Source organism: Mytilus galloprovincialis, chromosome 1, assembly GCF_965363235.1.
Source record: "Mytilus galloprovincialis chromosome 1, xbMytGall1.hap1.1, whole genome shotgun sequence".
Taxonomy (NCBI): domain Eukaryota; kingdom Metazoa; phylum Mollusca; class Bivalvia; order Mytilida; family Mytilidae; genus Mytilus; species Mytilus galloprovincialis.
The window spans coordinates 82,441,955-82,465,051 of record NC_134838.1 but is presented as its reverse complement, the minus strand read 5'-3'; the positions used below and the strand labels follow the sequence as shown (position 1 = coordinate 82,465,051).

The 23,097-nt window shown below is 29.8% G+C and overlaps 1 protein-coding gene across 1 annotated transcript; it reads left to right on the top strand.

Moving 5' to 3' along the window:
• Positions 1 to 24: 24 nt before the first annotated feature.
• LOC143041918 (dynein regulatory complex protein 11-like) lies at positions 25 to 19,848 on the top strand. Its single transcript, XM_076214056.1, has 18 exons — positions 25 to 136; positions 5,833 to 5,923; positions 6,434 to 6,670; positions 7,225 to 7,344; positions 8,167 to 8,358; positions 8,865 to 8,936; positions 9,197 to 9,405; positions 10,278 to 10,386; positions 12,371 to 12,484; positions 12,993 to 13,068; positions 13,427 to 13,575; positions 14,196 to 14,323; positions 14,797 to 14,987; positions 15,480 to 15,679; positions 16,117 to 16,200; positions 16,826 to 17,003; positions 18,013 to 18,251; positions 19,541 to 19,848. Exons 1-18 carry the CDS (start codon positions 126 to 128, stop codon positions 19,688 to 19,690), a joined length of 2,550 nt encoding a protein of 849 aa, XP_076070171.1. The 5' UTR covers positions 25 to 125; the 3' UTR covers positions 19,691 to 19,848.
• The last annotated feature ends 3,249 nt before the right edge of the window (positions 19,849 to 23,097 follow it).

Sequence of the window (23,097 nt, the reverse complement as noted above, 5' to 3'; positions counted from 1 at the left end):
GACTAAGATCGATGACAATTCATAATCTCGGCAAGGATTTGTAAGCGAGATTTAAACGTTGTTATAGAAACACAAACATCATGGCGTAAAATTTGTAATCTGCATTATTTTCTGTTAGTTTGAGGATGTCTCACAGGTTTGTTTATCCACTTAATTCTTAATTCTTTGAATATTTGAATTTTACAAGTCAGTAATTGCTTTGAAATACCAAAGCATCGCATGTTTTACCTTTGGCAAGGGTTTTGATTGCACTTAATTAATTTTTCAAGTTGATCATAAAAACATTTGTCTGGTTATTGGCGTACTCTTGGTTCCTCAAAAAACAGAACTAAAGAACAAGAAATCACAGGAAAAAATTTAATATTAAACAAACTTAACACAGTATCTCCATCAACAGTTGTTGCTTTTACAGACGGTTCTTGCCAATCCAACCCAGGACCTTGTGGAGCAGGTGCAATTGTAATCTTCAACAATAAAGAAATTGAACTTAAACAACCAGTTTCAAAAAGGGGTTCAATTCTTTTGGCAGAGCTGGTTGCAATAAAATTAGTATTAGATTATGTAAGCAGAATTGAAAACAAAACATTAATTGAAGAAGTAAAAATATTTTCGGACAGTCAAACAGCAATTGGAATTTTAACATTAAATTGGAAAATTGAAAATAACAGATCCACTTCACATGAAATTATTTCCCTTATTAAATGTATCCAAAAACACCATGGAATAAGAATTAATTTTGATTGGACCCCAGGACATGCAGATGTTAGAGGAAATGAAATAGCTGATAAACTAGCTAAAGAGGCAGCTAAAGAGGCAAATCAAATTCAGAAAGATACCCATATTACAGTAACTAAACAAGATATTAAAACAGCAGCAAGAATTTTAGTAAATAAAAAGTGGCAACATAGATGGGATAATAGTGATACAGGAAGATTTTATTATAACTTTCATCAGACTGTCAGCAATAAATCGACATTTAATTATCCAGATCACAAAACAGCAAAAATTATTAGAAATTTAAGATCCGGATACTACCTAAAAAATTATCAAAACAAAATCAATCAAAATATAGACCCAAAGTGTGAATGCGGTCAATTAGAAACTGTGGAACATTATTTACTATTTTGTGAAAATTATGAAGAGGCAAGACAGAAACTTATACATGAGATATACTTCAACACAGGATCGTTACACATTGATTTGGAACTTTTATTGTCAATAGAAAAAAACGACAATGTCTCCGTCTCTAATGAAACACTAATGCGATTGTTGGGTGACTTTATTTGCGAGTCGCGCCGGTTTGATTAATGTAATGTTAGATTTTTTTTGATTTTTTTTCTTTCTTTTCCTTTAAATTTTCATGTTAATTAATAAATGTAGATATATTTTTTAATTTTTGGAAAAATATGTTAAGCACAGTTGCCACCTAATAGTATGTATTTTAAAGTACAAGTGAGTTGTTTACCAGAGTGAAATATAAATACACGCGAGATTTAAATAATTACAAGGGAGACAATCCAGTGTCAACAGCGACACCTACAGAATACAGAATACAGTTATCGGTAAAAATAATGTCGGTTAAAAGCTCATTAGAGCTTATGTTTGTCTATGTTTTATATACCATGCCGACTCTAAATAAAGCTTATTTATAACATTTGTCTGTTTGTTGATAAAATGTTGGGACCTCTCAAGTAAAAGAACTTCTGAAAGCCATGCAAATTGCTTGTTTCTTGTACTCCTATAATTTTTAATTTTGGATGTAACACATCTTCTGACATGTCTGATTGGGTGATATTTAATGTCAACGTTTTTATAGTCGCCGTCAGCTGAAATTCGTAGTGGTTATCGGTAAAAATAATCTAAACTATCAATCGGGTTCACTCGAGATATAGTTTTTCACATTCCATTCATAAATCACAAAAAGAAAAACCACTACCATGACTACTGACCTACCTTTTAAGTGATCACCCTGTAATAATCCTGACCTTCACATCTTCCAGAATGTTTTCCATACACCTTATCGCTAATCCCAGCTGACCCGGCCGCTTGAACTTTTGACGTCAACAACAATCACTTTTCCATTGTGGCGTCAGATATTTTGTTTTATGACGTCAAAATTTTACGGGAACCTGTGTGATTTCCAGCAATGGCGGACAAATAGCGATAAGGCAGCAACCATTTGATTTTCTGGGGGGGGCTATGGTTTTTTTTTCTGTGCAAACTTTTTTTTTCGCCTTCGGCGAAGAACAATTTATTTTTTTAGCGACAAACCGAAAACAATTTTTTTTCTTTCAATTTTAGCATTACATATAGTGGCAGCTGAGGGTGAAACAAACAATTTTTTTTTCTCAGGGTCCAAAACAAATTATTTTTTTCACCAAAACCTGGAAACAAACTTTTTTTTCCAAAAAAAACCATAGCCCCCCCCAGAAAATCAAATGGTTGCTGCCTAAGGTGTATTGTAATTCCCCAATCTTCGTTTCTATGAGGATCATTTGTTTACATATGACATTCGTCACTTGGCTCAATACCTTTAATTGTTTTTACATAGGCGGTAATGGTAACGTTTTTTCCTGTAGCTCAGTCCATATCGTAAACTTGGATATGTATGATAGCTCGTTTCGAAGCTGTGACATTTTCACATATGTGGTTAAATTTTTCGGGGTACGAAGTGAGATTACTTTTTCCGTAAATTAGCAAACCCCGAACATCCTTTTGTGAGGCGGCTCCTTGTGGTAAAATATCCCCTTTTTAACACAATAAGTTCTTTGAAAATTTAATACTTTGAACACATTCAATAGCTCCATAGTTTTTACACATTTATTCTATGTTCCTCTACTTTCCTAATCACCACAAATAATTAAGTTCAGTCATTTGTTGAAAATAGAAACATGTCCAATATCACTACACAGAGATTTTTTCTTTACACGTGACTTTTGAGTTCCTCATTTCGAGGCGCATTAGGGATGTTGTCCCACTTACGCAGTTTCCTAAAATGTTCTTTTCATTGATGTGATAAGATATCCCGTGCTTTATGCAAATTTTATGAAACTGAACTCCACGGAACACTTCCGGTAAAAACATTGGCGGATTCCACCATTCAAAATCGTCTAGGAAAATGTGAATGTCAGGATTATCACAGTGCAATCACTTAAAAAGTAGGTCAGCAGTGGTTTTTCTTTTGCGATTTACATGTATGAATGGAATGTGAAAAACTATATCATGAGCATGATGAGTGAACGTGTTTGATAGTTTAGATTATTTTTACCGATAACCGCTACAAAATTCAGCTGACAGAGACTATAGTGTCAAATACACCTTATCGCTATTTGTCAGTATCAGGTCCGTTTGCACCCAATACACTTTCGCATCTCACAATTTCGCTAAATTTATTCTTCTTGTCGCTAATTAGCAGTGATATTGTCTTTTTTCAAAACTACCTCTACCGTTTTTTATTGGGAAAAATGCACATTTTTATTGAAATTGGGAAATTTGTATAATTTATTTTAAACATGTTAAACACATCTTCGATATTTTGCTGACCTTTGTTGCCTTTTCTACACTGTTTTTTCATGTATATATTTTGGTTGTCAGACATTTTCAACCTGAAACATTTGTGAAAGGTACTTTTTGGAGAAGGGAAAGACACAGAAAAAATGATGGTACTTAATGCATTGAAAACCACATGTGTTACAAACACTATGATGATTCAGTTCTCAAAAGTGCTCTCTAATATCGAAATAATAACATGAATACGAAAATTTACAAACATTACTACCAATGCCATCACTGTTTTGGGAAAATGTAAAACTTTTTGGGAGGAATTTAAAGCCATTTTTTTTAGTAATTGGGAATTTTCTCTAGGGGAAAAGGCCAAATTTTGGCTGTAATTTGAGGCAAACAATATCACTGATTAGTGAGACCCCTCTGAATATTTAAGTGCTGTATTTTTTCTTTAGAATGGTGCATGATAGGATGAGCCTAAGGAGGGTCGCGGGTACAAATGTATTTATAAGATTTTCAGAAAAAAATAAAACATTTAATTTTCTTCACAAATTTTATTAAATATCTTAAGTAGTTGTTACTTTATCATATGGTTCAAAAATTATTCCAAAAAATCAATTCCTGTTGGCCCCAGGCGACTTTTAAAATGTAGTTATCATTGAAAAAGCTCCAAATTATCTCCTTTTGGTGCAAAAATGCCATTTTTTGGCATTAAAATTGAAATATCTTTTTTAACTCATCGGTGACCTATATTTTTTATTGTTGTTTTCGAATAAGCTGTACATAATCTAAATAATTGTAAAATTTAAGGCATTTCTGTAATTTAGTTCTTTTTTTATTTCGATATTACCGCTATTTCTCCTATTAGTTCAACAGAAAAAAAGGACATTAACAAAAATGTATGCTTCTTTCGAAGGCATTGTGAGCGTAAATGAATGGTGACCCCAAAATATAGCGAAATCCTATATTAAATAAAAAAATTGATTTAGACCCGCTAGCCCCCTTAAGCTAAAGTTTTTTACTGTTGATATTTATGATGTTTTTTTTGAATAATTGTAAGAATGTATGATATAAGGACAAATAAAATATATGAAATATATGATATAAGGACGAATAAAATATATGAAACTAACGCATTGACAATAAATAAATGCCCTGGATTGCACTTGATTTAAGATGTATTCAACAACCACACAAAAAAAAACGATGTCAGAATCTCACTTTATTCATAAACAAAATATTTCAAGCCATACACTATCCAAAACATGATTAAGATTTTATAAACACATACAGAACGTTGTCATAATCTCACTTTATTTAGAAACATTAAGAATTATTCAACACAAAAATGAAATACTTGTTGCCAGAATCACAGAATCACACTTTAATTAAAACAATGATTTTTTTTTTCATAGCAATAAACTTACCATGATACAAAAAAAAACTTGTCAGAATCTTAAATTATTAAGAAGCAATGACATATATATTTATATCAATACACCTTCCAAAACTCGGTAAAATTGGGCGTAAACAGACTTGGTGCGAACATGTGGGTTGCGAAAGTGAAAGGCATGTGAATTGGTGCGAATGTGATTGGGTGCGAACGGACCCGGATTCCTATTTGTCCACCATTACTGGACGTCTCAAAAGTTGTCATAATAGAAAATATTTGAAGCTACAATGGAAAAGGGATTGTTGTATGACGTTGAAAATTAAAGTGGGACAGATTCCCGGGTCAAGTGGGAATAGCAATATTTAGGTATATTGTTCCAGGACTGCAGACCTTAACTTTACTGAGGTTTAACAACGTTACATGTGATCAATCATAAACATTTTTATTTGTACCATTACTGCGCCATTAGCAGATGAATTTTTTGTTTATTGTATTGAAAGATTGGCCATGTTGGCACAAGACTTGATTATTCTGATATATTAAGTATATTAAATTGTTCCAGGAATTAGGATTTTATAAATGTCACTATGAACACGATGAATAACTGTCAAAACATGTCTATTCAATATAACAGGTCTGACTGTGTAACCTGTAAAGGGTTCATAGAATTCTAATTAAATTTACACCTTAAAGCGCTGAAATAAGATTCTATGTCCGCTTAGACATACTGAGATCTGAAGTTGGTTGACAGGTAATTACAAGCATGATAAGGTCAATAGTACAACAGTGTACATAGCAATGTGTCCTGATGAACATTTTGTCAAATCGGTTTAGACTCTTTCATTATAGTACAATAGTGTATATTTCTGTATATATATATATATATGTACAAGCAATGTTATGTAGACTGTGTATTTGTTCTTTTTCTTTCTTAGCACCTACAACAAACAATGGGGAGAGGGACAATCAGCCTTGCAGGATCTCCTGCAGCAGGAAATCCCAGAAGAGCCACCAAAACCAGAAAAGGTTTGTATTACATATCATCCTAACATTCATATTGCATAAACAGAAACTGTAATACATGAATAAACCAACTAATTGAGGTGGGTGATTTTTTTTTTTATGTGATTTTTCAAAGCTGAAAAAAGTAATACAATGTATGTTAAACTTGTATCTTTCCTCATGTTACTTGAATGTAAATTATATCATTTTGAAAATCATGAAATTAAATTATGCATTTGGTTAGAAAGTATTTATATTTTCCAAATAATTCCATACAAATAGGAAAATGAAAAGTTGAATATTTTTCATTATTTTATATACAGTTTATTGGTACAATTTTGGAGTAAGGCAATACATGTATTTATGTCCTAAACAACATACAGTCACAGTCATAATGCATTTTCTTATTATCAGACCTTGTAATGGCTTGTATACTATGTTGACCTTTGACTTGTTTACCACTTTTGATGACATACTCTATTAAAACAAATATTACAAGTTAGTTATACAATGCATATTACAATTTTATTTTAGGATCGTTTGGCAGCATTCCAGTTGCTAGCCACCATGTATATAAAATATATACAAATATTCCGTAAATTAGAGCAGTCATATGATCAGATTGTCCACCCACAGAAAAGAAGAGTTTTACGTCATGTTCTGGATGGAGCTATGGGGAGAATTTTAGAACTGAAACATGAAATGGTCAACCTTGAATTCTCAGAATACCACTACTTTGATGATGTCTTATCAGATTTAAAGTTGACACCAGTATGTACAACTATCTCATAAATGTTTAAAAAGATAAATAAAGATCCAAATAGATATAAGAAGATGTGGTATCATTGCCAATGAGAAAACTCTTCATCCAAGTCACAATTCATTAAAGTAAACCATTAAAGGTGACTGGTAAAAGTTCGGTCTTCAACAGAGCCTTGGCTCACACTGAACAGCAAGCGATAAAGGGCCGAAAAATTACTAGTTAAAACCATTCAAACTGGAAAACCAACGGTCTAATCTATATGAATAACGAGAAACACTTACGAAACACACCAACAAATGACAACTAATGAACATCAGATTCCATATGTATTGTTTGCCTATCAATTTAAAAAAAAATTCCAAATTATTTCTCTTTTTGATTTTAACAGTTGATAGAGCATTTAAATAAACAAAATTCTCTAATTTCAGATGAAAGTTTTAATGAATATGTGTTTGATTGTTCTACAGATTTTAAATATTTTGTCTGTAAAAGTCCACTTGATTTGTAAAAAGGGTATACACATATTAGCAGACAGAAATTAATTATGAGGTTTTTTTTCCAGAATGATGTAGAAATACCAATTCCAAAGTATTTTATCTATGAAAGAATGGAAGCTTTACAGAAAAGGGAGAAAACTCTTGGTCAGATACTTGCCAAAATGGGACCACAAGACAAAGATGATGTTAGTTCTTTAAATTTGGTTACCTTACAAGAATAAGGAAAAATACTTTTTTAAATATATATATAATTACACTTCAAACTTTCCTATTTATCAAATATTGTATAAAACTAGATTATTAATAAATAAATCTTACTTTATGATAATCAGTCAGTTTCTAAAAACAAATATGTAAAACATGCATATTTAATTCTAGTTGATTAGAAATATTACATGAATACCCAGATATTCAGTGGTCAAAATTGACACTTCAGACAGTTTTCCAAGATTCAACCTATAAATGATTGATATAGATTTTCACAACTGAAAGTATACAATCTTAACACTAAAATGTAATTTATCATTAGAATTTGTTTTAAATGATAGCATTTCTAAAATGTATAGTATGTTTATACTTTTTAATCATAGAAATAAACCTTATATTACATTTACTCATTTTAAGGGAAGTTACTCAAGAATTTTGTTCAATAATTAATTATATTTTGGAATTGATCTGTTTTTATTAAATATAGCAAGAAAAAGATTGTTGACCTCATTCTAAAAGTATTTAATAAAAGCCATTATTGCAATATTTTATTTAAAACTCAACATTTTATAGTAATTTAACTTCAGTATGCAAAACATGCAGCTTGCAATACAACTGCATTACATACATGTATACTTTTGTTATCATATAAATGTATTTTTGGAAAAGTGGTTAAGGGTATATAAAGTTAAGTGTTGTATTGTACAACTTAAAGTTAAAAATAATATTCACATTCATTTACCCTAAGCTTCTTGTTGCATGTTATCAAAAAGTGTTTTATCCTTTAATATTACTTTCAGCGTAAAGAAGAAATTAAAATGTCATTTGAAGAAGCCATCCATATTGTACAGATTCATGAGAGGGCAAGACAGGGAAGATTACGTGCTAAGTTCATGAAGGAGATTAGACAACAGGAACTTGATGAGAAGAATCAGAGACGTACGGGTGCTCCAACTCTAGACCCTGATGTTGCTGCTGTCAGAATTCAAAAGGTTAGATATTCATAAAACAAACAAAACATAAATATCTTTATATATTTTGTAGTAAATTCAAGAACATTTAAGCAATGGCTTAAGCAATAAATGAAAAACCACTGTTTTGCCCTCACAGTGATACTGCAGCAGAAAGGGGCATTAAGTGTTACCCTTGTCTGTCCATAACTCCCAATATTAGTTTTTATTTTCTAACTTATGTTTGCCTCAACCAAATGTTACAAGACTTATACATAATGCTCATAGCCACAGAGCACAGATCAAATTCAATATTTAGGTTGCTTGACTTTTACTTTTCTTGAGTTATGTCCCTTTATAACATTTTATGCAAGCAGGGGGCGTCATTCATATCCCATGGACATTCTCCATTGATGAATAGTTTTTTAACATTAAAATCAGAACCTCTACATTGTATATATAAGATGACAACATGATGAAATTGAATGTATTCGAATTCAAATTTATTTAAACTCTATGTGTTTATAAAGTAAATTTTATTTTAACAGGTTTGGAAAGGTTTTGCACAAAGAAGGAAAACCAAACGTGACAGAGAAGAAGAAATGATGTTTATAGGAATGGTTAGTATTTATTACTGTTTTCATCCTAATAGTTTAATATGTACATGATCCTATATAATACATTGACTTTTAAATCTATAAAAATCACTCTGAACTTAATTTCGTGGAATACAACTTTTTCGTACAAAGAAAGTCCACTCATTTAAAAATATTAACTTTAAGTAGTGGTGGTTAAAATTTTAAAGTTCATGCTAATTTCAATAAAAGAACATACAAAAAACAAAACTTACTAATGATACATTCTAACATGTATATTTTAGGCTCCACCTCCAAGGCCTCAAAATCTAAAGAATACTCACGAGGCATTAGCTACAAAGAGAGAATCAGAGAGGAGAGTAAAACAAACTAATTATGAAATAGAGTATCAGAATGCACTGGTACAGATTAAAGAAAAGATTAAGGAATCAGAAGGACCAGACATCAAGGAATCTATGATGGATCAAATCAGACAATGGTTCATTGAATGCAGGTATTGTATATTTTCTATCCTTTCTTGTAATATTATCTTGTCACCAGATTTTGGCTTGTCATAATCAACACAATAGCTAATATTAGAAGAGTAAGAACTGGATCCAAGATGGAGTATAGCTAATTTTTATTAATGTAACACACAAAAGTAACATCTGAGATGTTAAAATTGTAAATTCTATTCTTCACATGTTTTTTTTTGTTCGAAATATCTGATAATTTCTTGTCTGTTATTGTAACATGTGTAAAGTTTTTATACATTTTCCATAAAAATATTGATTGATGGTATATGTAATATACTTTTAAAAAATGGTTATAGGAGTTTCCTGTAAAGTGACTTTATTTGAATGAAAAAATATGAACAATTAAACAATGGTATCTTTCTTGAATGTGATAAAGTGCTTATGGATAAAATGGAGGTACAGGGAATATTTTAGTTTAAAAAGAATCAGATTATCTTGACCTTCACATAAAGAACTTAAAAATCATTATAAACCATTGGTTTCAAATTAAAGACATTTTTTCTGAAATGTGAGACATATATGTTTGTATTTTTTTATCCAATTCAATTTTCCATAAAAATATTGATTGATGGTATATGTAATATACTTTTAAAAAATGGTTATAGGAGTTTCCTGTAAAGTGACTTTATTTGAATGAAAAAATATGAACAATTAAACAATGGTATCTTTCTTGAATGTGATAAAGTGCTTATTGATAAAATGGAGGTACAGGGAATATTTTAGTTTAAAAAGAATCAGATTATCTTGACCTTCACATAAAGAACTTAAAAATCATTATAAACCATTGGTTTCAAATTAAAGACATTTTTTCTGAAATGTGAGACATATATGTTTGTATTTTTTTATCCAGAGATGCAACAGGAAAGTTCCCAGAATTCCCTGATGAAGATGATGGTGGATCTAGTCTGATATTTAAAGAAAAAAGTCCAGAAGAATTAGAAGCTGAAATGAAAGAAAAGGTAAAAAGATATTTTAGAAAATTTCCAAAATTTTGATTAAATATTAAACAAAACTAAGCTAATAGCTAAGTTTGTGCTTGTTGAGTAACTAATTCATCAAGGTAATGACCAATGTTTCAGATACATATATGTTTTAAACATTTATAATTTAATTTAGAAAAAAACAGTGCTGATTCATATTTTTGTACCCAATTTGTAAGTGTTAACATTTTACAGCTCTTGTTTGTTTTTCACTTTACAAGCTCATTAAGAGGACTGTAAGATTCAAGATTCAAGATTTTATTCATAATCTCAGACACATTTAGACAATATACGTATAGTGTCTTGAAATATGAAGTTTATTTGTATGAGGCTTAGAAACGGGAAAATGTGAGGTTCTACCGAGCATTTTCCCGTTTCGTGCCGAATACAAATAAATTTCATATTTCAAGACACTATACGTATATTGTTTTTATACTGAAATCGATAAAAAAAAAATAATAATTAATAAAAATATGAAACAAACATTATTAAAAAAAAGTGTTTGGAATTTCCCCCTTGGGGTACCATTTTCGGGTATTTCCCTATGAGCGTAGTCTAGGAGGTAAGCATTGACAATTTAAGTAATAAGAAAGGGAAAATGAATTTAATTAATAACATTTGATAAACATGGTATATAAATTACCAATTTGAAGACATAACAGGTTTAAATTCATAAAAGTTTGACCATTGTTACTAAATGTTGTCATGGTTGTGACGTGACGTTGTAAGTTTATACGTATAGCTTTATCTGTATAGTAAAATAGCTGATTGCAGTATAAACTTGTAATGTATGACTAAATGAAAAATGTGATGTTTTGGTTTCACAGATGAATGCAGGAGGATTAATAGAAAACTGCTTGACCAAATGAAATAAAATATTAATAAATTATTTTGGGTTACAAGACATCTTAATTTATACTGTGTCAGTTTAAGTTTGCTTCTCAGAGTTATGGATATCCCTACATTGTATATCTTTCAAAGTTTCCAAAGTTTAAAAAAAAATTATCACAGAAGTTTTGATGTTGATAATAACTTAATTTTATTTTCAATTCTTGTCCTCAGTGTTATGAGAACTAACATTTATTGTATTCCTACTTTATTGTACAATCTTCAGCAAAGAAGGGAATTTCAGAGTCAGGTATAAAACACATATATAAACAAAAACATCAAGTTTTATTGCAAATGCCCTGCACCACTTGAAAAAAAGTTTCCTTTATTATCAGCAGGATTTATGTTTATTATAGAATAAATATATTTTTATATGTAATACACAACCCTTAACAATACTTTATATAGACTTTAAAGCAGTATCATTTCATAATACTTGTACATGTATTAAATTCATAATATTTGTACAAGTTTGTTTTTCTTAATACACCACAAATACACCACAAATATAGTAACTATTACCTTACAAAATTTGGTTGAATTTGCTTTTGAAGAAAATGATTTATTAAAAAATAAATTAGTATTTGGTTCTTTGGTTAAAAAAACTATCATTTCAAGCTAGAAATAACAGTTTGAAAAATACATTTTTGCAAAAGACTTAAATTGTGTACTGCTTTTTAGTTAAATTTAAATATTTAAGCCAATTTTGTTGTTGTGATTTACCCAAAAATTCCCTGTATTTTTTTTCATGCAGAAAGTAAAAATCATTAAACATATGAAATAGTAAGACATAAATAAAGTGGGGACAGAAAGTATTTTTATGGAAAATGTATAAAAACTTTACACATGTTACAATAACAGACAAGAAATTATCAGATATTTCGAACAAATTTCAGGTCACCAACAAGACATGTAGGTGTCAGAGACTTCACAAATTAAGTCAAATAACATTAGATTACTTGAGTTTATTCTTTTTACTTGCTGTCAAATTCAAATGATTTAAAAGCTTACAGGTAAAAATTATATTACTAAATTAACTGAAGTCAATAATTATTTGTTTTCTATGATTTACCAGGAGGAAGGTGGTGGTAAAAAGAAAGACAAAAAAGGCAAGAAGAAAGATAAGAAAGAGAAAAAAGGAAAGAAAGACAAGAAAGGGAAGAAAGGAAAGAAAGGAGGGGATGATGATGTAAGAATTGATTATTTTATAGAAAATTTCATTAAAAAAAGTAAAAGTTGGTTTTCCATCTACAATAGATATAATGATGAACTGAAGCCTGAAAAAAAGTGCACTTTACATATTTTTCCCACTTTTTAGTTTATTTGCAATATATAAGAAACCGCATATAAATTGATATTAGCAATGATGACATGTCATTGGAAGTGACACATCCAATATATCTGTGATAAAAAAAAAAAGAACATCACCTTTCTTGACATAATACAAAAAAAATATTATTAGATCCATATATAGCATGTTTTTTTAAGGAGCAAAATAAAAAAGATATTGACCACTTAAACTATGTTATTCCTGAATATGCCAGAAATATTTGTAGCTGAGCATTAAGTAAACACCAATGAATTAATTATAAACATTCAAACAATGTAATTTCTTCAACTTTATTCTTAACTGAAATATTTAACTTTATAAATATTATGAATAGATATTAACCAACCTGTTTTATGTACTTTCATAGGAAGAGGAAGAAGGATGGAAGATGCAGGAATCCTCTTTTGTTCCTGCTATAAAAGATGGACATGAAGATTATAAAGGTAAATTTTCAAGGAATATTCTTTTTTTGTGAAAATTATCTCCCCTGATAATCTTATTCCTGTATTTTTTTAAAAGATGTTTTTCAAAGAGAGCACAACAACTAATTATGATATTGTTTGCGCAGTGTAAGTAAAATAAACAAAACAAAACCCCAAAACTCTTTTATGTGGCTTATAAATAATGACATATGTAGACAATCTCTGAACAAAGTTATCATGCATGTATGAGCAAGGAAAAATGGATACCAGGAGATTTGGGGGAATGTATCAAAGAGACAGCAACCCAATTGCACAAATAACCAAAAGACATCTGAAGGTCAACAATGCAACACACATATTTACCTCCTTTAATTTTTAGGTGTCTGGGTAACCAGGGACGAAAAAGACAATTTCTCACAGAGGCATGATGCTGAGCTGATTAAAGAAAACAAGAGAAAAGAAGTCGAGGAAGAAGTCAGAGTACAAGTGGATGAACTTATGAGAGCAGAACTGAAAAATCTGAAAGCTGTAAGTTCTAACACTTGTTTGAGATTTAAACAGGAGTAGGTTTTACTGTATGTGTAATAGTTATCCTAGGTTGGTGGAAGGAGGTGGTTTCTTTCACAAATAAAGCCTGTTTCTTAGCAGGTATTTGCTTTAAAAAAATACCCAAGGCAAATTCAGGATTGTGGATTTTGCAACGTTTGTTGTATGTGGAAGTATGATATTGGAGCCTAAATTTCATCTAGCTGTCATTGTCTTTTCATTTCCATGGGCAAGGTCAACCTTTAGATTCGGTTTGTTGTGAAAGTTTATTTTGACATGAATATCTTTGTCTTACTTAATGTAATTTTATGAAACTTTTACAGAAGCTTTCTTATGACAAAAAATAGTCACAGAGAAAAAATGTTTTTCTTTTTGCTATATTTTACTGATAAAAGACATTTTTCTCTCTCACAATTTTATTGAGATTTCAAAATGGGACATTCTACTGGAAAGTTCAATGAACTATGGCTAAAAACTTTACACTTTATACAGAAATATATTTCTTAAATAATATCATAAGAAACTTTAGGTAGCTTTCATCAAATTTTCTTATTACTTATATTATTTATACATGGTAATGCATTATCTGTATTTTACATTAGGCTGTTGATAGAGATAAGGGAAAGAAAGGTAAAGGAAAAAAATCTGGAAAAAAGAAGAAGAAGAAGGGAAAGAAAAGTGGAAAGAAAGGGAAAAAGAAGAAGAAGGACAAAGATATAACTTCTGACAGGTAAATTTTGGACTTAAACACAATCTTTTGTATGGCATCATTATTAAAGTCAAAACTTGAAGGGAAAATATGGGGTCAGAAGCAACTCCCATAAAAAACATAATGGTTGATTTATTGAGTTTTTTCCATATTTTGTAACAACCTTAGAATTCAGAATTTATTTTTAATTACTTTCTTTTCAATAAGGAGGAGAGATGAACAACAAAAAATTGCCTTATTTTTTTCTTTTTTTCATTGAAGATATGTACACATGTATATGTAGAACATTTTACAATTCAAGATCATAGTAGAAAAAGATTCAAAAAACAAATTTATATCTGGATTCTAAAACAAAAATTGCACTCAACAAGGCACTCTTAAAATGTAATTTGAAATAATAAATTATTGGAAGTCAGATTATCATGATTATAGTACAAAAAAGATGTATTCATGAAATAGAACTTACTCAATATTTATTTTTTATTTTTGTGCAGGACAATAGATTCTTTATATGAAGAATTGGTAAGAGAAGGTATTATAGTCAGAACACCACAGGTCAAGTTGTCAGACTATGAGGGAGAGTACAGTTATCTAGGAACTACTTTACGTCAAGCTAATATAGAACCTATGCCATCATTAAGTGATGTCAGAAGATTAGTCACAGAGTTTGGCATTTTACCTCTAGGTAAGATTATATGAATATTGAAGTCTTGACTGAAAATCAGGATAACACCAATTGTAGGTACAGAAGGCCCACAAATTCAAATGTTCAATGAACTACAAATTTTCTAAAGGCTTTCATTCTAACTTTTTTAAAACCACAAAATCACATGCCCATAAAAATGAAAGTTCTCCTCAATCCTTGAAAGTTGGTACCAAGGAAAATAAATGAATCCACAGTTGTACTTTACTTTACTTTCATCGTTAAACTTTTAAAATTCACAATTGACAAGAATTTATGTAAAAAGATACTCATTTACAAACTGAAAAGATTCATTGAATCAATCGAACAGCCATAAAAAGTATTCAGTACCAATAAGAACATATGAAATACCACAAGTTCCTTTAAATTTCATTAACCAAGTAACTGTACAAAGCCTGTCTAAATGAAATAAATGCTATGACAAAAGCTATTAAAACTTAAAACTTGTGTTACATGTAAAATTCTCCTTTGCAGGTTCACCAGCAGTTCATGAAAAAGCACCTTTAACAAAATCTATATTACTAGCTGGTCCAAGAGGGACTGGTAAAAAGATGTTAGTGCAGGCAATGTGTAATGAAACAGGCGCAAACATGTTTGATTTGTCAGCGGCAAACTTAGCAGGCAAATATCCTGGAAAAGATGGACTAAAAATGTTAATGCATCTTGTTTTTAAGGTTAGTGGAGTTATAGAATTCAGGAGCTGTTACTTAAAGATTTTGAAACTGTTTTTCAGACTAACATTTTCTATGTGATTGTCAATTTAAAAAAATTATATGTATATCTAAAAGTAATCTTATTTATATTTATTTGCCTTTTTGTGAAGTTGAAATAGTTTTGAAAGATTTATTACAAAATAAAAAATAAATCACCATGTTTAAAAATTTAAAATCTAATGTTTAACTCAGTTTTTTTTTCCAAACTTGAACTTTTCTATTAACTATTTAATACAGAAGCATAATTCTTGGATAGCTCTTCCATCTTTGATATATGTTTTTATGTCTTCTTTGAGATAATGTTTAAATATAGAATATATAATTTTCCTCTGACACCTTTAAATGTGTTAGCTTGTCTATTTCTTGTAGAAAAATATTAAGTATTTATTTTATTGTAGGTTGGAAGAGAACTTCAACCTTCTGTAATTTATATTGGAGATTGTGAAAGAATGTTTAAAAAAAAAGTTCCAAAAACAGATCCGGTAAGCTACATGTATAGGTGTATAGGTGTCTTGTTTTGAATGAATAGTCTTTTATTTACTCAAATATCAATATTGTAGAACCTAGATAGATTTAAGAAGACGTGGTTTGAGTGCTAATTAATGAGAACTCTCAATCCAAGTCATAATTTGTTAAAGTTAACCATTATAGGTCTTCAACACTGATCTTATCTCACACCGAACAGCAAGCTATAAAGGGCCCCCAAAAATTACAAGTGTAAAATAATTCAATCAGGAAAACCAGTGGTTTTATCCACATAAAAACAAGGAATGAAAAACTTTTATGATCTTCATCAACAAACAACAACTGATGAACATCAGATTCCTGACTTAGGACAGGTGCAAACAAATGTAGCAGGTTTAACATTTTAATAGGTACCAACCTTCACCCTTACCTTGAAGTTTGAACAATTAGTGCAACATCACAATATAGATAGACTCACTATAAAATATCAATTGAAATGGCTTACGTCAATCAAAAGACATATGGCCATGCATGTTTTATTTTCTTTAATCTAAAACTTGAATATATAAATAAACATTGATGTTGCTTGTTTTTCATTTCATTACAAAATTAGTTCATATTGTTTCTTTTGTTTTTTTGTAGACTGATCCAAAAAGATTAAAAAAGGAACTTCCAAAACAATTAAAAACTATAAAAGGAGATGATAGGCTATTATTAGTGGGAACTTCACGATGTCCATTTGATGGAGAAATGAAACCACTGACCTCATCATATCAAAGAATTATTTTGATACCGAGACCAGACTATGCATCTAGACATTGTAAGTATATTCAAATTTAAACCATGATAATTTTTTAGAAATGTAATTTCATTAGATATTGTAAAAAAAGTCAGACTCGTTTTCTACCAACATAGAAAATGCCAGACTGTCCCCTAGTCAACTTCCAATTAAAAATTTATGTTTATAAGGTTATAAGCTGAAGGTGATCATTCATGAGGATCTTAAAAATACTTACCTAAATAAATGCTGTTAATATTATAATAAAGTTTGTATCAATATGTAATCGTTAATCTGTGTTGTAAATGTCAAAGCACGACCTTACCTCATTCTCTGTTGCAATATAAAAGCTTTAACTATTACAATTTTCAGTTTTAAATCCTGAGAGTTTATACGCTTCATGAATCAAAATACTCTTTTGTCAGTTTGGTATTAAGAATAGTATATATCTGCCATAATAAATTTATATCATAAAATTCAAATTATTCAGTCTTGTTTATGAAGTAGGTGTTGGTATATTGCTATAACACAGCAACCAAAGAAGACAAATTAATCTCAAAAGATAGTTTGAAATCGACATATCTTACGGCAATACATGTACAATAAATCCCTGTATTTTGAACAGTTTTGAAATAAATTATCAGATACTATCAATGATCTGCTATCAACATGCCTTTCCAAATCCTTTGCGACCAAAGTTAAAACAAACCCACAAACCCATCAACTTATAACTAGAGACAATCAATAGTAGGGTTCCTTAAATCACAAATGTCTACAGGCCTGTATGGAGATGAGCTTAACCACCAAATCAAATATCAACCAAATTGCAATTTACTTTAAACTATGAAAATTGATATTGACAAAAATAACAGAATCCATGGTAAGACATTTAACACATGGTGTTCTTTTTGAATCAATATATATATATATATATATATATATATATATATATATATATATATATATATATATATATATATATATATATATATATATATATATATATATGCCAAAAGTTTGTATTTGTTCTTATCATATACTTTCATTGCAGTATTATGGCGAAGATTAATATTGAAAAATGGTGGTACTTTAACCAATCATCTTGATGTCAGCTCCCTTTCCAAAGTAACAGACGGTTATACACCAGGTCACATGGTAACAGCTATTCAACAGATTCTAACAGAGAGACGTATTCAGGCATTATCAAAGAAACCTTTAACATCTGTAGAATTTATAGCTCCTTTAGCCAGAATAGACCCTATTTATAAAGAAGAAGAAGAGTCATTTAAGGTATGTAGAATGTATAGCTCCACTGGTTATAATTAGAGAAAGATTTGTTCAAAGCTAGACTGGCCTAAATTGACTTTACCAGGATATATATAAGGCGAAAGATATTCATTGCAGTTATTGCATGGATAGTCAGAATATATTCATGTACTGGAAAGAGAATGGAAGAGATGCTCATTTGTAGAGGAAATGCCTAAATGACAGAGAGATCTACAATAATTATAGCGGTCATAAATCATTTCATATATTCCTTTATTGCGAACCCTATCTTAGTTTTCCATAGATTCACCTGCAAGTTACCTGTCCATTTAAACTTTTGTAAGTCCTATTGTCCCATCTAACAAATACAACAGGTATTGTTCTCTGTGTAGTTTATTCACTGGGACCTTTAAATTTCTTCTAGGAGAAATATATCACTCATTGATTAATTTACCTGACCAAAAAGTTATCTTCTTTTTTATTGAAATACTTCTAATAACTCACATAAACTGTATGCAATATTGTATTTATTCAATATTATCATTAATATATTTTCAATCTGTTCAATATAAAATCTGGTTTAATACTAAAAAGTTTATTTCAGACACATTTTTTAGTATTTTCCAATGAATTTACATGTTTTTGTTGTTGTTCATTTATAGACTTATGTTTATGAAGACCTTAATTTAAAAATAATAATATTCAATTTTTTATTTATCAAACACACAAAAATATTGAATATTTGATCAGAAATCAACTTTTAATTTTTGAATCAGTATTACAAATGTAATATTGAACACATTAAAAACGAGTTACTCCAGGTATCGAATAAATACAACACCACATGCAGTTTTGTGAGTCCTTACTTAGTATTGGTATAAGTATTTTTTCTTCATTGACAGTTCAATTTTTTACTCAGGTAGATTAATCAATGAGTGATATATTTCTCCTAGAAGAAATTTAAAGGTCTGAGTGAATAAACTACACAGAGAACAATACCTGTTGTATTTGTTAGATGGGACAATAGAACTGCCAAAAGTTTAAATGGACAGGTAACTTGCAGGTGAATCTATGGAAAACTACCATAGGGTTCGCAATAAATAGTTGTTTTATTTGATATGCTTTTTGCACAGAATTTTTTTTCTTGAGACAAAAAGTTTGATAATAAATGTAGAAATATTTAAGAGTTAAGCAGAGATTAGCCTTTGATTAAGCTGGTACAAGTATTGAGTTGTTATCAAACATTAGGTGCAGTATATAAAAAAGTTCAATCAATTACATCAGTGAGAATTCTATTTGTATTTCTCTTGCAGGGTTGGTATGCTAAAACTCCATTAGGTAAAAAGAGGGCAAAGGCTGCACAGGCAGATGAAGACGGAGATGGAGGAGGAAAAGGTGGTAAGGGAAAGAAAGGCAAAAAAGGAAAGAAAGGAGGAAAAAAGAAGGGAAAGAAGAAGAAGTAAAATCTGTGATAAAACTTTTGATAGAGACATTCCGCCCAAGTGATATCTTGTTTTTATACACTTTTATTGACTTTACATGTATGAGATATAATTTATTTTAAATATGATTTATGAACAAAAAAATTCTTTTTATTTTGATAACCAAATGCAATGAAAACAAGCTAAATGTATTTATACAAGGCATAGTATGTATTTTCACTCTGATCTTGATAACTGGCTGCTTTTAGCCGAGGACAAGTAAACATAGGCATAGTCTTGTCAAATCTGGATTGTTGGTTTCCATACATTTGTCCTTTATCAAGATTGCAAATACTTTTATGTCGTATCTTTTCTTTCATGAAGATTTTTGGACATGCTTCAGTCTTCCTTTCAAATTTAGGATTTTATCCTGTGGTCATGTTTATTTTTCTGGTCTTTTCCATAATTATTCAAGACATGTAAACTGTACATGTACATCATAAAATATCTCTATACACCATCTATAGTTGACCTATTGCATACTGTATTAGAAAAAAAGACCAAAACTCAATAACTTAACTTTGACCACTATTCCATGAAAATGAGATCAAGGTCAGATGACACCTGCCAGCTAGACATCATTCCATACACCAAATACAGTAGACCTATTGCATACAGAATAAGAAAAACAGACCAAAACACAGAAACATTACTATGACCACTGAACAATGAAAATGGGGTCAAAGTCAGATGAAACCTACCAGTTGGACATGTATACCTTACAGTTCTTCCATACACCGAATAAACTAGACCTTTTGCTTATAGTATATGAGATATGGACTTGACCACCAAAACTTAACCTTGTTCACTGATCCACAAAATGAGGTCAGGGTCAAGTGAAAACTGTCTTTAAAAAAAAGGTTTTATGAAGTAAACAAACACTGGATCACTTTCCTTATATTGAGCTTTCTGCGACAAAAGTTACAGGCTTGACAAAAACTGAAAAATATTTTCAGACTGTCAGGTTACGAAAATAAAGTCACACACAGAATTTAATGATTAGAGAAATGCTGCAACAGCAATATATTTGACTTGTACCAGTATATATTTTTTTGTAAATATAAATTAGGGGTTTCCTTATTTGAAAAGAAAATAAGATAAGAACAAACTTCTTTTGAAATATTTTATTATGAGTAAATACATTAGCATTAAACATGCATGTAAAGATAGAAACAAAAGTAAAAACAAATTTGTTAATACAGAACACATGATTAATAACAACCAATTATAACAAGCCTCATAAAAAATGCACCATTTAACTCATAAAAATCTATTTAACTTTATGAACAACCCATACTTGTATTTGAAATTTTAAAGCAAAATCACTCAAATTTTTTTTTTATTTGGACTAACTATTAAAGTACTAAAAACTTTATGTAATCATGGACACATAAGTTAGATAGATAGATATATGCAAAGTCTTTGACTTTTATTTACAACTATTTTAGTCAAAATATGACATAAAGAGAATTTTAAACAAAATTGTAACTCGAATAATTCAGTGCCCTCTATCCACTACTTTTCTCGTTAATGGAGTGATCGTAGTGATCGTAATATAATTATGACTGGATTCTTCTGGTTAACAAAAATGGAGAAAATTGTATGGTTTTGAATCTACTTAGTGAGACATCAGATGCATGAAAGAACCCAAGTGAACCTTTGTAATATCAAATTTATCATGTTTAATACACTAACATGTGAATTGAAAAATTTGATTTACAGTTCAAAATTCAGTTAAAAAGTTTGGTTCTTTTCGCATATATTCTTTACCTTCTCAGAGGACTAAGTAGTAAAGAAACATATTATTAAGGTCTATATTCATGCAAATTATTAAACATCTTAATTAAGGTGTTAGGGCGATAAATAAAATATTAGAGTCCAAAATGTATATAAAAAAAAAAATGTCACAAAGTTAATTACAATGAAGCTATACTAACATGAAAAGGATTAAGGTGGTACCAAACACCTTGCCTAAAATTAATAAGTCTAGTCTTGTTTAATTTTCATAAAATTTTGACAAAAATATTAACTTTGACCCTTTGACAAAAATATAGATATTTAAAAAAACTTGAACCACAGACTTTTTTCAAAAAAAAATCATTGGATATATAGCAGTTTGACTAGCACTAATTTAAATCACTGAGAAGCTTAATATTTACTTAACAATAGGATGTGATTAAAATGTTCAGCTGACTTTAACTGAGTTATCTCCCTGTAGTATTATGTACCACCTTAACTGACCATTAACTCTCAGCACAACATGGCTATGTTCAATGCAGTTTCACCACTATCAATGAAGGACTTATAAATCCTAACTGTAAATTATTTAAAAAAAAAAATCTCCCAATGTAACGTTTTACGTTACTTTATATGTATATATGATTAAGTAAATTTGGTTTCTAGGAGAGAAAGTCACAATTTCCATCCAATAAAAAGAAATTGAATAACCATACAAATTAACAAGTATACTGTTCATCTGTCATGTTAATTTATTATGGGGTATATAGGTATATTCAAACATCAAAATGCTTTTAAGTGCTAGTCTACCTAAGAATCAGGCAGTGGTGAAAACATGACAAACAAAAACCCACTCAGGTTGACATTAATTTATGTTCAAAATGTATAATGATGCAAAAATATACCGTTCGTTTCATTGGCCTGTTCTGGTAATTGGAGATAAAATTTGGTTACAATGCACTAGAAATGTACAAATAAGGGGAGCTAACTCTGTTATTTGCTATCAATCTAACCAAAGTTTATCTAAAGATTTCTCAAGTTACCAGACACGTAGACATTAAAGACCTACCATTTCTAACTCAGGATGAGTGTTACTTCAAAATAGGATGGCTAGGTAGGTGGGTTTTTTACAGCCATGTTTTGATTTTTTTCAAAATTGCCTGATTCTTACAAAGACTGGCACTTAAATAAAACACCACAAGACTTTGTTATATATTGATTAAAGTCTTGTTCCAAACATATTCAATGCAATACTGATGATAAAGTTGTTTTGTTCAGCTATATTTCCCAGGAGTGATAAAGAGCATATTATCCCCGACTTTGGATAGGGTTCTGAAAAATCTTTTCCCTGTTTTTCATTGAAGAAAATCTGCTGGTCCTCACTATTTACTTAAAATTTTAAATATTTTTACTGTGGAATCATAATTATTATTTGTTGGATACAACTTTCATGGATTACATAGGTAAAGACCAACCATAAAATTTAAACAAAGTTGAATTTTCTAAACATATATGTATACAGACTTTGTCATTTCCATTAAATTAATTATCCATGAAAAATTAATGAATCCACAGTATTGCAAAGTACCAAAAATGCTGTCAGTTCTTTTCAAAATTTTAATGGTCAAAACCTTTGGACCACCACTTTTTGG